Source organism: Camellia sinensis, chromosome 7, assembly GCF_055761805.1.
Source record: "Camellia sinensis isolate YWXY chromosome 7, ASM5576180v1, whole genome shotgun sequence".
NCBI lineage: Eukaryota > Viridiplantae > Streptophyta > Magnoliopsida > Ericales > Theaceae > Camellia > Camellia sinensis.
The window spans coordinates 67,494,076-67,507,978 of record NC_138967.1 but is presented as its reverse complement, the minus strand read 5'-3'; the positions used below and the strand labels follow the sequence as shown (position 1 = coordinate 67,507,978).

The following is a 13,903-nucleotide window of genomic DNA, read 5'->3' as shown; positions in this document are numbered from 1 at the left end:
TCAATGTAAATATGAAAGTGCCTACATGTTCGCATGCCCTCTAAACAATGTCTTCACTTGTGTTTATGTGTAGATTTACATGCCTTTCAATTATAGAGGAGTACATTGGGTGTGCCTAAAAATAGATATGGTAGACCGTGTGGCGTACCTATTTGACTCATTGGCATCCGCCACACTGGACACCAACAAGCTGAACACAGCAAAAATGTTGGTATGTCGTGCTGAATTTCACAAATCTACTTCCACACTGTCACATCCTTCACATAAACTAACCGTCTCATTCTGCAACAGGTTCAAACAATGCATGCCTTATTACAACTACAGTTTGGAAATGAATATGCTGTAGACATGCGTACCTTTGAGGTCCGCATGTTAGAACAAAGGCCATTACAACAGCTGGACGAGTAATCCACAAACCTTGCGTCACATTGACTTCACTCTTGAATCACTCATTTAACGAACCTGCTTATATTTTACGAGAAACTGAATGTTACATTTCATTTGTAGCACTTTCGATTGTGGGATGTTTGTGATCAAGTACATGCAGCGGCCTGATATACCCAGCGGTCCACACAAGGTACATTGTACCGCTTAATTTCCAATTGCGAAATAAATCCGTTTATTCCCTACCGCTGCAACTGTACCTGATTTGTGTTATTCACTTTCTGTACATAGTTTCATCCTTCTGTGCGCCGAAAGTTGGTGCTTGACTTCGTTATGGATGTGAACAATACAAAGATGGGCGAGTATCGTTCGTGCATGTGATTGATTGCAATTACAACAAATAGGGCAGTGATTTTATCATGGCCTGCCAGTACGAGTGTAATTTCGATGCCCAACCACAACTAGATTACTGCATCAGCTTGTCGTGACAACTTTTTAGGTCGCAGCTGTGATAATACTAATTTCCCACGGACTTTTCTTAAGTGTGCAACTTACACCTTACACTTACGCCTCTCTGTTTGCTGTCCTGTTTTATGTTTACACCTTCCACTTACACCTTTTGTGTTGGTTGCATATGGTGTGCAACCTTAAGGGGTTGCACACCATAACAGCAACCATTTCCCACGCGTATTGATTGTACACATAATTCCAATGTTTGGGACTCGAACAAACGAGGGAAAGTAGTAATGTTTGTTTGCTTTTATCGTGGCCTGTACGTAATGTGATACACATAATTCCAATGTTATGGATACAGTACAGAACAAACAATGCAATGTCATATTTGCTCAAATGACTATAGTAATGTTTGTCCAGTGCAATGTGATATTTGTCCAACAAACAATGCAAGTTGAAAGTAGTAATGTTTGTTCGCTTTTACCACATGAATTATGTTTGTTCGATTTTTTTGAATGCCATGATTTTGTCCAAAACAAAGCAAAAAAAAGCCCACAGAACAAACAAATAATGGTGACTATAATGCACTTTGAAGGGGAATTGATTACTTCATAACAATGCACAAACGGTGAAAAATTGCACAAAAAATAAAAACAACCATACAACAGACCATTAAAAACATAGAGTATTGACATTTAATTTTTTTTTTTTTGTTCAGCAAAACAAAAAACTGTATTGATGAAAAAGCACATACAAGGTGTCAATGATACATCAACAAAGAGGAGGTTGGAGACCAACGAAGAGAAACAAAAACAGAAGGAAAGCAATAAGAATGTAACTCCAAGCCCATCCTCACAAAACCACATAACAGGGCAACCAGATGAAACTCCAAGGCAGCATGAACAAACTTCAGACCATACAGCCACCGTTGAGACTTGAGCCTGAACCTTCAACCTCCATTGAGACTTGAGCCTGATCCTTCAACCTCCAAAAAAAAAAAATAACTACAGCAGCAGACCAACAATTACAACAAGGCCCGCAACAGACCTCCAATAACTTTCCCCAATCCAGCAGCAGACTTCCAATACAGCACACCAAAACATCATTCAAACAATTGCAAAAAGGCCAATATACAGCAGCAGACTTAAGCCTATTCGTTGATCCCATATAGCAGCAGCAGAGTACACATATAGCAGAGCAGATTTGAAGCACAGCAGAGCAGCAACCAAAAATGAGCATGCTTAACCCCATAAACTAAGCCAGAGCAACAAGCCAAAAATAAGGCAAAGCATAGCAACATTGAAGCACAGCAGAGCAAAAGTAGCCACCAAGAAGATATGGTAATACCACAGACTGACCAAAATCCTGCATACCACAGATTGACCAAACTCCTGCACCCTTGCAGCAAAAAACACCAAACACCACCCCCTAAATCAGACTTTGATACTATCCAGAATACAATATATGTCGTCCACTGAATACTGTAGGCCTCTATAACTTTGCTTACAGCAAAGTGCAACCCTCACTTTCACCATCTCAGCCAATTCAGGCCCATCAACAATCTTATCATTAAAAAGGCAATCATTCCTACCTTTCCAAATCATTCCTAGTTGTGCAATACAAAAGAATACATATAAACTTGCCTAGGATTTGGGGAACAGAACGGCTAGAACACCCCACTCTGATTGAGTATCTGCCAGCATGGCTTGGGCTTGGTCCAACTCAGCTTTAGTTGTCTGAATGGATGCAGAACGATGTCTAATTTGGGAGAGCATCATCCTTGCTTCTTGATTAAGCTGGTCATGTTGCTGCTGCAGATGAGCCTTTCTTTGCCGGACAGAGGCAAGTTCTGCCATGAGTTTGGCTTTCTCAAGTTCAAGTGCTGAGTGTTGTTGAAGAATGGCTGCAGAGGTTTGCTGGCTGAGTTTGAGTGAAGTAGATATGGTGTGGGCTTCGTTTAGGAAATCCTTATTGGTTTGAATATCCTTCGAGCAAGTCTGAACCATCTCTGAAAAGGTTGGCCATTCCGTGATGATCTTGGCCAATTGCTTTAGTTGAATGGGGTTGAAAGGATTAGGGGAGAGGTTTACAACAGCAGAAAGATAGGCCAAGGTTTCATCAGGTTTGTGGAGAATGATTTCTTCAATTGGGGTGTTAATGAGGTTAATGAAGGTGGTTAAGGTTTGTTGAGTTTCAGCATCAAACAGATGTAGCCTTTGAGGTAATGGGGATATTTCGTCTAGATCTTGTTGAAGAATAGAAAGTTCGGCCCAAATATCCTGGCATGGACCGATGGCCTGTGAACATTAATAGTTTGGTGAGAATATATGCTTGCAAGTAATAAAGAGTAAATAGGATGAGGTTGGAAATGGTAGTACCTGTCCTGATAACGTGCACGCAGACGGTTGGCCTTGTTCAGCTGTGGTTGTGGCATCAGGACGAGTTGTTTCTGGTACTAATGAAATGGCAGCATCAGCGCCTTGAGGCTCTTTCTCTGGTTCTGTTAACAGGGGAAAGAGGACCTTCAAGTTCTGTCTCGTCCATTGGTCGTGGAGATGAGTCCTGTATTATGTCCATCCCTGTAAATTGGAGAACAATACCAGTTACTTAAAGAGAAGTTCTTTTTTCCCAAACGAACAGTAACATTTGTATTTCTATTTACCTTGGTTGTGGTGAACTTCTGGTTTAGGGGATTTTGTGTTGTCATCTGTTGGAGAGGATTAGCTGTTGATTGAAATGTCAAATTCAATCCTCTGTGATTCTTTGTTTGACGTTTGGGAATTGGAGGGGTTGGATGGTAATGGTTGAGGGTAAGAGATAGAAGGGACAATGTGTTGAGGAGAAGTGGAAGGATGTTGTGATGCAGACTGTGTGGATTGCTGTGGCGAAGACTGTGAAGCAGGTTGTAAGGAAGTTTGTTGCAATGCTTCAGGTGGTGGTGGAGTTGGTTGTACAGTGGGTTATGTGGGTACATTGCTGATTGGACTGGGAATTTGATGAATGTGTTGAGGAGAAGTGAAAGCATCGTCATCATCAGCAGCAGCAAGGAGTAATCTCCTTCTTTTTCTCTGCACAAAAGTAAGTGATCAGTCGGGCGTGAATGCAAATTCAGATATTGTAAATATGTAAAGTGAAGGCTTACTTGGTAGAGCTACCCTGAAGGATTTGATGTTGTTTGGCCAACCATTTGGCTGAGAGGGATATCCCACTCACTTAGGTCTGTGCTTAGAGCAGGAGCAGTGGAAGGCTCTTCTCTCTTCTTTGCCATGACCTCTGTCTCGGCAGGGGTATGGGTGGTAGTTCCTCTCTGTGCTTGTGTCTGCGCGGCTGCGAAAGAGTCTGCCATTAATTTCGGAACTGAGGGGGTGTTTGTCTGAGTAGTTGCATCCATTGGATCCTTGCCTTTACGTTGGTCCCTAACAAATGGTTCAGCAGCAGGCCCAATTTTGGCTGTCAAAGGTTAAACAAGTTAGTGTTGTAGAGAAAAAAACAAAACAAATTGCATGACACAGTCAGGGATATGAAGTATATGAAGGAAGGATACCTGTAGCCTTAAGCTTGGAAGGCGAGGATATGCGACCCTGAATATGAATACAAGTATCGTTAAGGCAGCTTTCAAGTGGCTTGCAGAAAATAATGGCAGACATAAGTCCCCACCAATGGTCAAAAGCAGCTGAGCAGTCCGAAGCAGGTTTGAAGAAGAAGGGGCCAAAATCTTGGAAAAGTTTGGTGTTCTCTGTCAGAATGGATTCAGCTTGTGTAGGATCTTTCAAGTAGATTCTGGACCCAATCTCCTCATAGATGGTTAGGTGGAAATAAGGATAAGGGATAGCCTAGGAAAGACCAAATTGCCTGGACCATTGATTGGGACAGTATGTCTCAAAACTGCAGCTGGATAGCTTGGCGGAGGATATGGAACAGCCAACCAAGACATGTCTAGAGGTGAGAATGTGTCTCCAACTCTCATTTTGTTCTTGGACTTGCTCATTGTGTAAATCATAAGGGTCTGTGAAGAGGAAGCGAAGTCTACTGGAGGAGAATTCAAAGTTTTGAAATGGCATGTACAAGTTGGAAGGTCTCTGCGAAGGAAGGTTGTAAAACATGGTAAGATGATTTGTGAAAGTGAGTTTTGAATGGCTGTTATAAGTGAGCAGTTGCTCAGCATAGGAGTAGCAAACAAGTTTCAAGGTGTTAGGTGGTGGGGGTCGTGCCTCAAGCAAATAGGCATACAACCAGGCCTGGAAGAGCCAGAAGGGGCCACCACAGTTGCCAGAAATCTTCTTGTCGACAAAGGAAAATAGGGCCTTGTAAAGGGTGGCAAGAAGATAAGGGGCTAAAGCCATAAGTTGGCCGTCTTGCATACACAAGGCAAGGGGGAGGTATTCTTTCGTGATCTTGTACCCAGGGACACAAAAAAGAAACTCACAAAGCCAAAGTAAGTAAAAAGCAGTTCTTTCTTTGTCATCGACAGGGGAACCAGGCTTGCCTTGGTATTTTTTGGCAAAATCTGTATAGCACATGTCAGTGTTTAAAGTAAATGTCACTTTTGGAGGCTCAAGGAGAGCATGAATTGGATTGCCCAACATTGGGAGACCAGTCAAGTGAGCTACATCTAAGATGGTAGGGGAAATCATACCAAAATTGAGGAGTAGGGAGTTACTAGACTGCGACCAAAAGCATGCAGCAGCAGTAATCAGCCCTTTCTCCACGTCATAAATTTTAGTAGACAGTCTAATTGCTTCAACAATGCCCTGGTGCTTCCATACTTCAGCGTCGTGACCTTCAATTCTCCTGGCCCAGCTTCGCCAATCAGAGTCTGGTGACCTCCACCCTCTGAGTGGGTTTTTGCTGACATTCCAGTTAGTCCACTTGAGTCCAGCTTGGTTGAGAAGAAGGTTCTCACCATTACCAAGGGGATAGTATGGAGCTAGCTCGTCTGGGAAGTAAGACGCGAAGGTAGGGCCTAGAGTAGCCTTAGCGACAGAGCTTGTGCTGGGCAATAGGGTTGCAGCAAATTTTAGAGGAGCGATACGTGCTCTGATAGGGTCTGGGAAGCGGAGTAGGTCTTCATTGTTCTCCTCAGATGGAGATGGTTGAGATTTTTTCGGCGCCATGGCTTAGGGTTTTGTGGTGCTCTGGTTTTGAACGGCAATGGTTGAGAAGAAGGAGTACAATCTGGGGAGTTCGAATCAGAGGGAAATGAAGTGGTTTGAAGTTGAAAGGGTGGGTCTTTTATAGCTTATGATGGGGCCAGTATATTTAAAAGCTCTTATATTGGGCTGTACTTTATGTTTGTTTTGGGCCCGTATTAAGAAATTTGCTATTGGGCCCAAACAATGGCCCCCTCGTTGAAGTTAAATATCATATGACTTGGACCCCCACAAGGGGGGACCCCTATGACCCTCTCTCTCTCTGATTGGCCACTTTTTTTTTAATTTTTTTTCAATTTCTTATTTTTTTTTCCTTCTCCAATCAGCAGCCCCCACGTGTGTGTGGGGGGGGTGGTGCAGGTGGTGATTGGAGGGGGTCTCAATCACTTCCGCAATATTTAACTTGAACATGGGGGCCATTGTTTGCACCAAGTTTTGTCAGTCTCTGTCGACAGATGGTCCACTTAATCGAGGGCATGTGGCCAAGTCTGAAGGAATGTCCACGACCTGAAAGTGGGCTCTCTGCATGTGGGTCACCTAGAAGTGATAGGGGAAGTTTTTACCACCAGTCATGGAGTTAGTGGGCACACTTTCAGGAGGAAGCATGAGACAAAGTAGGAGCCTTGCTCTGTCGACAGAAGTTTAAAACAGTTGGTGGCCATGAAATAAACATAAGAAAAGGGAGCTCGACAGATAGAAGTGGAGGTTTAGTATTGATATCCGTATACTGTTTTTGTGGCCCATCATTGCGTGATCCCCACACGTCTACACCATAACTGCCACTGTAACTGCCCCCTGACTTCGAATCTTCAAGTCCCTTGAAAACCAATATTGACTCTTCCCCGTCGACCTTCCGTTTCACCATTGTGGGGCATGTCCCTCATCATTATGAGTTACTGGGCATACTTTTAGGAGGAAGCATGAGACAAAGCAGGAGCCTTGCTCTGTCGACAGAAGTTTCAAACAGTTGGTGGCCATGAAATAAACACAACGAAACGGAGATCGACAGATAGAAGTGGAGGTTTAGTATACTTGGAATGCCTAGAACGGAGATCGTTGGTTTCGATATCCGTATACTGTTTTTGTGGCCCATCATTGCATGATCCCACACGTCTACACCATAACTGCGACTGTAACTGCCCCCTGACTTCAAATCTTCAAGTCCACTCTGCCAAATATTGACTCTTCCCTGTCGACCTTCCTTTTCACCATTGTGGGGCATGTCCCTCATCATTATGAGACAAAAATTGACAGAATATTGTCCACTAAACACAACCACAATCCTTGCAAACTGGGTCAATGAACCGCAACACTTGGCCACTCACTGTTACTGCCCCTGACTATGAATCATCAAACTCTGCCAAATATTGAATTTTTCCTGTAATTTAATCAAAATATATTCAATGTCGGTAAACTTGAAAATACGTTTGAAATAACCTTTTTCTGTATTGTAATGACTTAAACACAATTGTTGTCCTACATTTTACGTAACGAAAATACACAACTTTTTTTTAAAAAAAAGTTCACTCATATTTTCACCTACATTCTGATTGGATATTAGATTAAAAATTCCTCTTTGCACCTATTTTTCCCACATCCTCCCAACAGCTGCTCCATTCAACTAACATTGAATCTTGCATGCCACCTGACTTACACGCTGGAGCAGTTACTGGCAGTGCTCATGGATTTAGTGGCCACCCTCCAAGAGGAAACATGAACGAATTGGGAGTCTGTATCTGTCGAGAAAAGGCTAAAAGGACTTGGGCACAGGTGGCAACTTCAATTATATGCACTTCGACAGGTACAAGTGAAGCTTTTATGTGGTTTCAATACACGGAAATGACCATGCAGTTACAGAAGTTGCACAGAAGCAGTTGCAGAATTGGCAGATCATTGGGTCGTGGGAATTTTATAGCTATAAAGGGCAGAATGTTTGCAGAGAGAGAGGACACGAACAACAACACAACTTACTTTCTACATTGTAACTTCTGTGTAGTTTTTTCCCTTCTACTTTCTACTTTGTTACAAACAACACAACAACTTACTTTCTACTTTCTACTTTCTACTTTCTACTTTGTTACTTTCTACTTTGTTACCATCAGTTCATCGAAAGAAGTCTTCATCCATTTCAGGCATTTGAACCAATACCACAATTGCTTGATTTTCTTCTTGAACTTGTCAACTTTAAATTACTGCTTCGTTGCTGTCCACATAGCCCACCATAATTTTACTAACAATAAACCCATACTTCCATAGTAAACATTAAATAATTTCACAACTCCTGTTCGTAACTCGTAATTCATATACCAATCGGCATGGAGATAAAGTAACGAGTTCGTTGGGTTACTTTCTCCAAGTAACACCCAAAATTAACTGCCACTTGGATTATATACAAAATGCATGTGCTGGTATGTAATTTTGCAAACCCACTTGGACAAAATTCGTATTTTACTCGAAATATAATACTAATTTACCGACACAAGTCATAACAAATCAATACGAAGCGAAATACATCGTTAGTTGATAAACCACACCGCAAAAAACCCTTCAGTTAGATCCAACCAAATATGGAACAGAAACAAGCAACCCGCAATAGGAATCTTGGAATACAGACATAAGCCAATTTCCCACCCAAAACAACACACAGACAACCCATATATATCTCACCTCACCTTCAATTAGTTTTGAAAATGACAAGTCACTGCAAACGCAAATGACAACATCACTCTAAACAATATGGGAAATTTACAACTCGTGGCCTTGTACATAACCAATTATTTACACGTTACGTACAGCAATCCGTGCAAAATGAAAACTACATACATTATTTCCATGTGTTTTCAATAGCTAGTACTGTCTACCTAATAAATTAAGGGAATAAGTAAATCATACAAATTATACAATTACCTGATTCACCTCATCAATTGTGTTCGAATCATTTTTCCACACTGCTGCTTCAACACTACCGTATTGGCCCACAGGCTGCTTGGAATCAGGAGAAACATCGAAAAATAGTCGCCGTTGCTTAATGTGCGGTGTACTTGGATCCACCAACCCAGTTTTGCAGCGAATGGGCAATGATTTCGCATTGTACTCACGGTCAGTTATGTGGGGTGTATCTGCATCTGAGTTAGTACCCACTGTTCGGCTAAACCGAACCTTAGGACACGTTCGCTTTGTGTGCCCAATGCATTTGCAATTCCCACATTTTCTTGGTCTTCGACAGTTGGACGAGGCCCGTCCTGGGTTCCCTTTTGTCTTCACAACATCAGGATCTTCTACTCTAAATTGTCGACGGAATGAATGTTTCCCTTTGTCTCCATTCCCACCGTTCAAATTCCTCTCATATAACTCCTTCATCCGACTCGTCATCGAAAGACATGCATCCCTAGCATCCTTGAAACCTTCCGTTGATTGCGAGGCATAGAAACACATTTCGTTGTAGGAAGAACACAATATCCCATACTGGGCCGTCTGTGTTGTAGTGCTATCAATTGAGGGTTGAGGCCATTGCTGGCCATCCTTGCTTGCAGCCCTTGTCCATCTATGCAGCACACAAGTTGGGGGAATTTGCGTTAAATTTTTAGCTTCATAACACATATCATGTGGCAGCAAGGTAGCCCCAACGACTCAAACTTCATGCAAGAACATCTCATTGCAGCATCCATTGGACTGTGTGTTACTATCCATGATTTGTCCATCACTTTGTACTTATGAATATAGTAGCATTTCTGACCATCCGGCAAAGGGAACACGTCCTTCACATTCAACTTCCCCTCTTCTAAGATTTCATCACGGAACATTCTAAATATATTTCGGGTGAATAGCTCAGCTCCATGTCTCTCTATATCTCGCAATGAAGTAATCAATACCGGAAAAGTGTTATTTGTTTCAGCATCATCTCCAGCCTCGTTATACCTTATCCTTGCAAGAGCCCGATCATAGTGCCTAACAAATTCATATAGCTTCAATTTGTGTTGGAGGAAGGGATTGAAATAAGCATTCATACACTCCGAGCGCTGAGTGCTCTTCATCCCAGCAAAGAAATGTCCACGCATATATGCCTCAGCCCACATATGACGCTTCTCATATGTCTCCAACACCCAACTGTTGGTTTGAAGTCCAAATTTTTCGACCATTGTCGTCTAGCCATGCTCAAACTTTGTCTCATCCGTTTCCATGTCCATGCACTGCTTGAAAGCATGTGCAAAGCCACTTATGTGAACATTTGAAATAGCATTTTTCCCAAGATGCCAATTACATAATCGATGTCTTGCATCTGGAAATACTCTTCTGATTGCCTCTCGCATCGCCTTATCCCCATCTGTCAGTACGGACACAGGTGCTTTATTGCCCATCGCCTCCATAAATGTTTCCAAAACCCATGTGTATGTCTCAATTGTCTCATTAGCTAGCAAAACACATGCAAATATCGTGGTCCTAAAGTGGCTAGTCACACCAGCCAACATGACAAAAGGTTTCTTGTATGCATTGGTTCTGTAAGTTGAGTCAAATATCAACACATCACCAAACTTTGCGCAGTCGGCCCGCGATTTCGAATCTGCCCAGAACAGATTTTGTAACTTGTTATCGTTACACACATCATACTTGTAAAAAAAATGTGCATCAACATCAAGTTTTGCGCATAGGTAAACCAACGCACCCTGCGCATCACCATCCTCAACTTCTACTTTACGTTCGGCTTGAATATGGTTGTGCAGATCCGTACGGATGAAACCAACATTCTCATAAAACCCGGACTGATTTACCATATAGTCCATGATTTGGCTAGTCTTCACACCGACATTGCGCATAGCCATTGCTTGAGCTTTGTCAGCGCTGTTTAAACTGCGATGTGACCTCAGATACATCACACAGTGTTGTTCTGCCAATTCATGGTTGTGGTCTGCGACGAAGTGAGTCACAACATACTTTCCCCCTTCACCAGCATCCGCATCGTACCGTATGCAAAATTGGGCTTTGCAACCTACTCTTGTTAGTGCCTTGGGAGCTCTACTCTTCTCAGCAACACGGTCCAAGTATTTTGGTAATCTCTGACCTTCCCTTGAACACAACCACAGCCTACTAACGACCTTTCCCTCTTTATTTGTGTTAAATCTGGATTTTCGTATACTAAATCCCTTGGCTTTAGCATACGCATTGTAGAAATCTTCTCCATCTTCGACCGAATCAAATTTCTGTTCCAGAATAGCACGTTCAACATCACCAACCATGTCATTGCGATGAGCATCGTCAACCATTTCTTTTTTCACATCGGCTCCGCCATCTTCAACGTTCATGTTGGTTGCTTCTTCATTGCTCGGACCAGCTTCGCAACCATGATCAGGTTCTGCCCGACTTTCATTCATCAAACGAATGTCATCTGCTTCATTTGGAATGTCATAATCATCACCTTCCCTTTTAACTTCCGCTGGGGCCATACTGCACATGACATTACTACAAACAATTACTTGATGGCTGAAAATTGTTAACACAAACACAAACATGACATTTTCACACGGTTTACCTGTTTGTGCAAACACAAACACTCGCTTGAGAAAGAGAAAGAGAAAGGTTAGCTGCCAATGGAGGGGTTTCCGTTGGAGCGAAGCGTAGAGCGGTTGAAGTTAGGATGGGGGTTTAGTTGAGGGAAAATAGCTGAAGTGAACGGGCCAGAGAGATAGAGAGGGAGACAGAGAGAGGGAGACAGCTCCATACCTCATATTTAGTTCGAGAGAAGGGCTTCACTTCAGCAATGGAACCAACACAGCCTTCTAGTTACGTTGTTGTTGGAAATCGCCCGTTATACTGTTCCCTACAGAGCTTCGTCAATGGAACGAACCCAACAGGGGCTTCTCCCTGTTAATGGAAATCAACGGTTACACTAACTCAACCTTACACAGAGAGGAGAACAGAGAGAGATAGAGACGAAATACAGAGAGTGAGTGGGACGCAATCATGCAAATACAAGCATTAACCGGTTGCCCCGGTTTCAACTTTTTCACGATTAAACAATTCAATGGTCTTGATCAATTATTGTAATCTAACGACTAACAATTGGGTTGCATATGGTGTGCAACCTTAAGGGGGTTGCACACTTAAGCATGACGCTTTAAAGAATATCACATACCCTACCCATGGATAAGAAAAAAAGAAGAAAATCCATGTATTTGGATTGGTGCTCCATGAATACCCACAAGATAGATTATTCATTGACATCCCTATCCCTATGGGATGATGTTTGGTCAAAAAATGGTTGTCTAATGAGATGATACCACGTGGTGATGGTCATGAAAATAAATGGTCGTATATGATTGTGTTAGTGAATTTTTTAGATTTGAAAATCTCTAAGGCATTTTTTTTTTCTAAAAGATGTAGTCAAATCAAGGGGTGTCAGTGAAAAGTAACAACCCAAGTACCCTAAAATATTTGGGATGAGGTGTAATCATGGAGATCACATCCTATTTTAATATACATATATATATATATATATATGTATATATATGGGGGAATTACATTTAACTGGGACAAATTTTTTTTTTTTACACAAATATGAAAACTTGCAAATCACATTTGCACTCTTTTAATTTTTTACATGTACTCTATCACAAAATCACTTGTGTTTTACATGTTTTTGTAATTTTTTTTAGGAGTGGGTGCCAGTCGATTGCGGCTACGGAACTTTCAATCTACCATCCGTCTGTCAAATTGGCGGATTGGAGAAAATCAATCTGCATCCGTCCGCCAATCCGACGGATGTGGATTGAGCGGATTGGCAGATAGATGCGAATCGATTTGATGGTTTAAAATTTTATAAATTTTCAACATAATTCAACTTGTGCACTTTCTCAAAAAAAAAAATTACAGTCAATGACTTAACAAAGTATTACAATCACTGCATGCATCATCCAAAGAAAGAAAGTTTGAAATTTTATCCACATATTACAATCACATCATGCCTCATCCACATAAAGTATTATAATCTGTGGTTCTTTAAATACAAAAACAATTCAAATCATCAAAATCATGAACAAAGCAATAGTAGAGATTGTATGCTTCTATATTGTTACATCTATATCTATTTTTAAAAACAAAAACCAACAAGCATGTATAATCTTTTTTAATTATTATTTTTAGAGTTAGATTTAAAAACTAAAATATATAGATAAATAATACATTTATTTTTTTCAAGTCAAAAAATATGTTTAAGTTGAAAATTCTTTTTCAACATAATATAATCAACAGAATATTTAAACTCTTTTTCAATTGAAAACACAAATAGAATATATAAACAAATTGAAAACACAAAATCTTACAAATTACTAGGGATGCTCAGCGGTTTGGCGGTTCGATTGCGGCCAAATGAACCTCAAATCCGTCCTCCATCCAAAACTAGGCGGATTGGAAAAAATCAATCCGCAACCGTTCGCTTGTCATCACGCATCCGTCCAAAATGAGGCAGATTGGTTCGGTTTGGTCGATTTGGACGGATCGATATATCCGCTACTCACCCCTAATTTTTTTTGTGTCCCACTTTCCTGTAATTTCTTCTCCATCTATCTATATATATATATATATTTACATGTATTAAATAGATACTATAAGAGTTGGCCTTCATCCAAATTAGGAGGAACCTCTATTAGCTTTTCATCCAAGGACTAGAATTCAAACTTCTTCAACACTTCCTATATTTATGGGATAACTTTGACTAGAAGAGAACACTTGGTAGCCATACAAGGCCTATGCCCTCCACCCAACGACTGAGATTTGAAGAACCCTTATTCTTAAGGAGCACTCCAAACATAAGCCCTGAAAATGAGGATTAGTTGGGACATGTGGCAACTATAGAGTCATCCTAACACCCTCACTAAAAAGAAGTGGTTGAGATATTCCAGCAGGTCATTCCTGATTTTCAA

At 41.3% G+C, this 13,903-nt stretch overlaps 1 protein-coding gene across 1 annotated transcript; it reads right to left on the bottom strand.

Moving 5' to 3' along the window:
- Positions 1–8,115: 8,115 nt before the first annotated feature.
- LOC145795867 (protein FAR-RED IMPAIRED RESPONSE 1-like) lies at positions 8,116–11,652 on the bottom strand. Its single transcript, XM_082880794.1, has 4 exons — positions 11,515–11,652; positions 10,651–11,429; positions 8,895–9,106; positions 8,116–8,190 (listed from the first exon to the last, which is right to left on the bottom strand). Exons 2-4 carry the CDS (start codon positions 11,426–11,428, stop codon positions 8,116–8,118), a joined length of 1,065 nt encoding a protein of 354 aa, XP_082736920.1. The 5' UTR covers position 11,429; positions 11,515–11,652.
- Positions 11,653–13,903: the final 2,251 nt, after the last annotated feature.

Bases quoted from the DNA above. Each gene is read 5' to 3' on its own strand.
- LOC145795867 (XM_082880794.1), bottom strand. From the start codon at position 11,428: ATGGCCCCAGCGGAAGTTAAAAGGGAAGGTGATGATTATGACATTCCA. The intron at 9,107-10,650 runs GTGCGTTGGTTT...ACTCAGATGCAG, and splicing joins TGAGGATGGTGATGCGCAGG to ATACACCCCACATAACTGAC. The intron at 8,191-8,894 runs GTAATTGTATAA...CTATGTGGACAG, and splicing joins CAATTGATGAGGTGAATCAG to CAACGAAGCAGTAATTTAAA.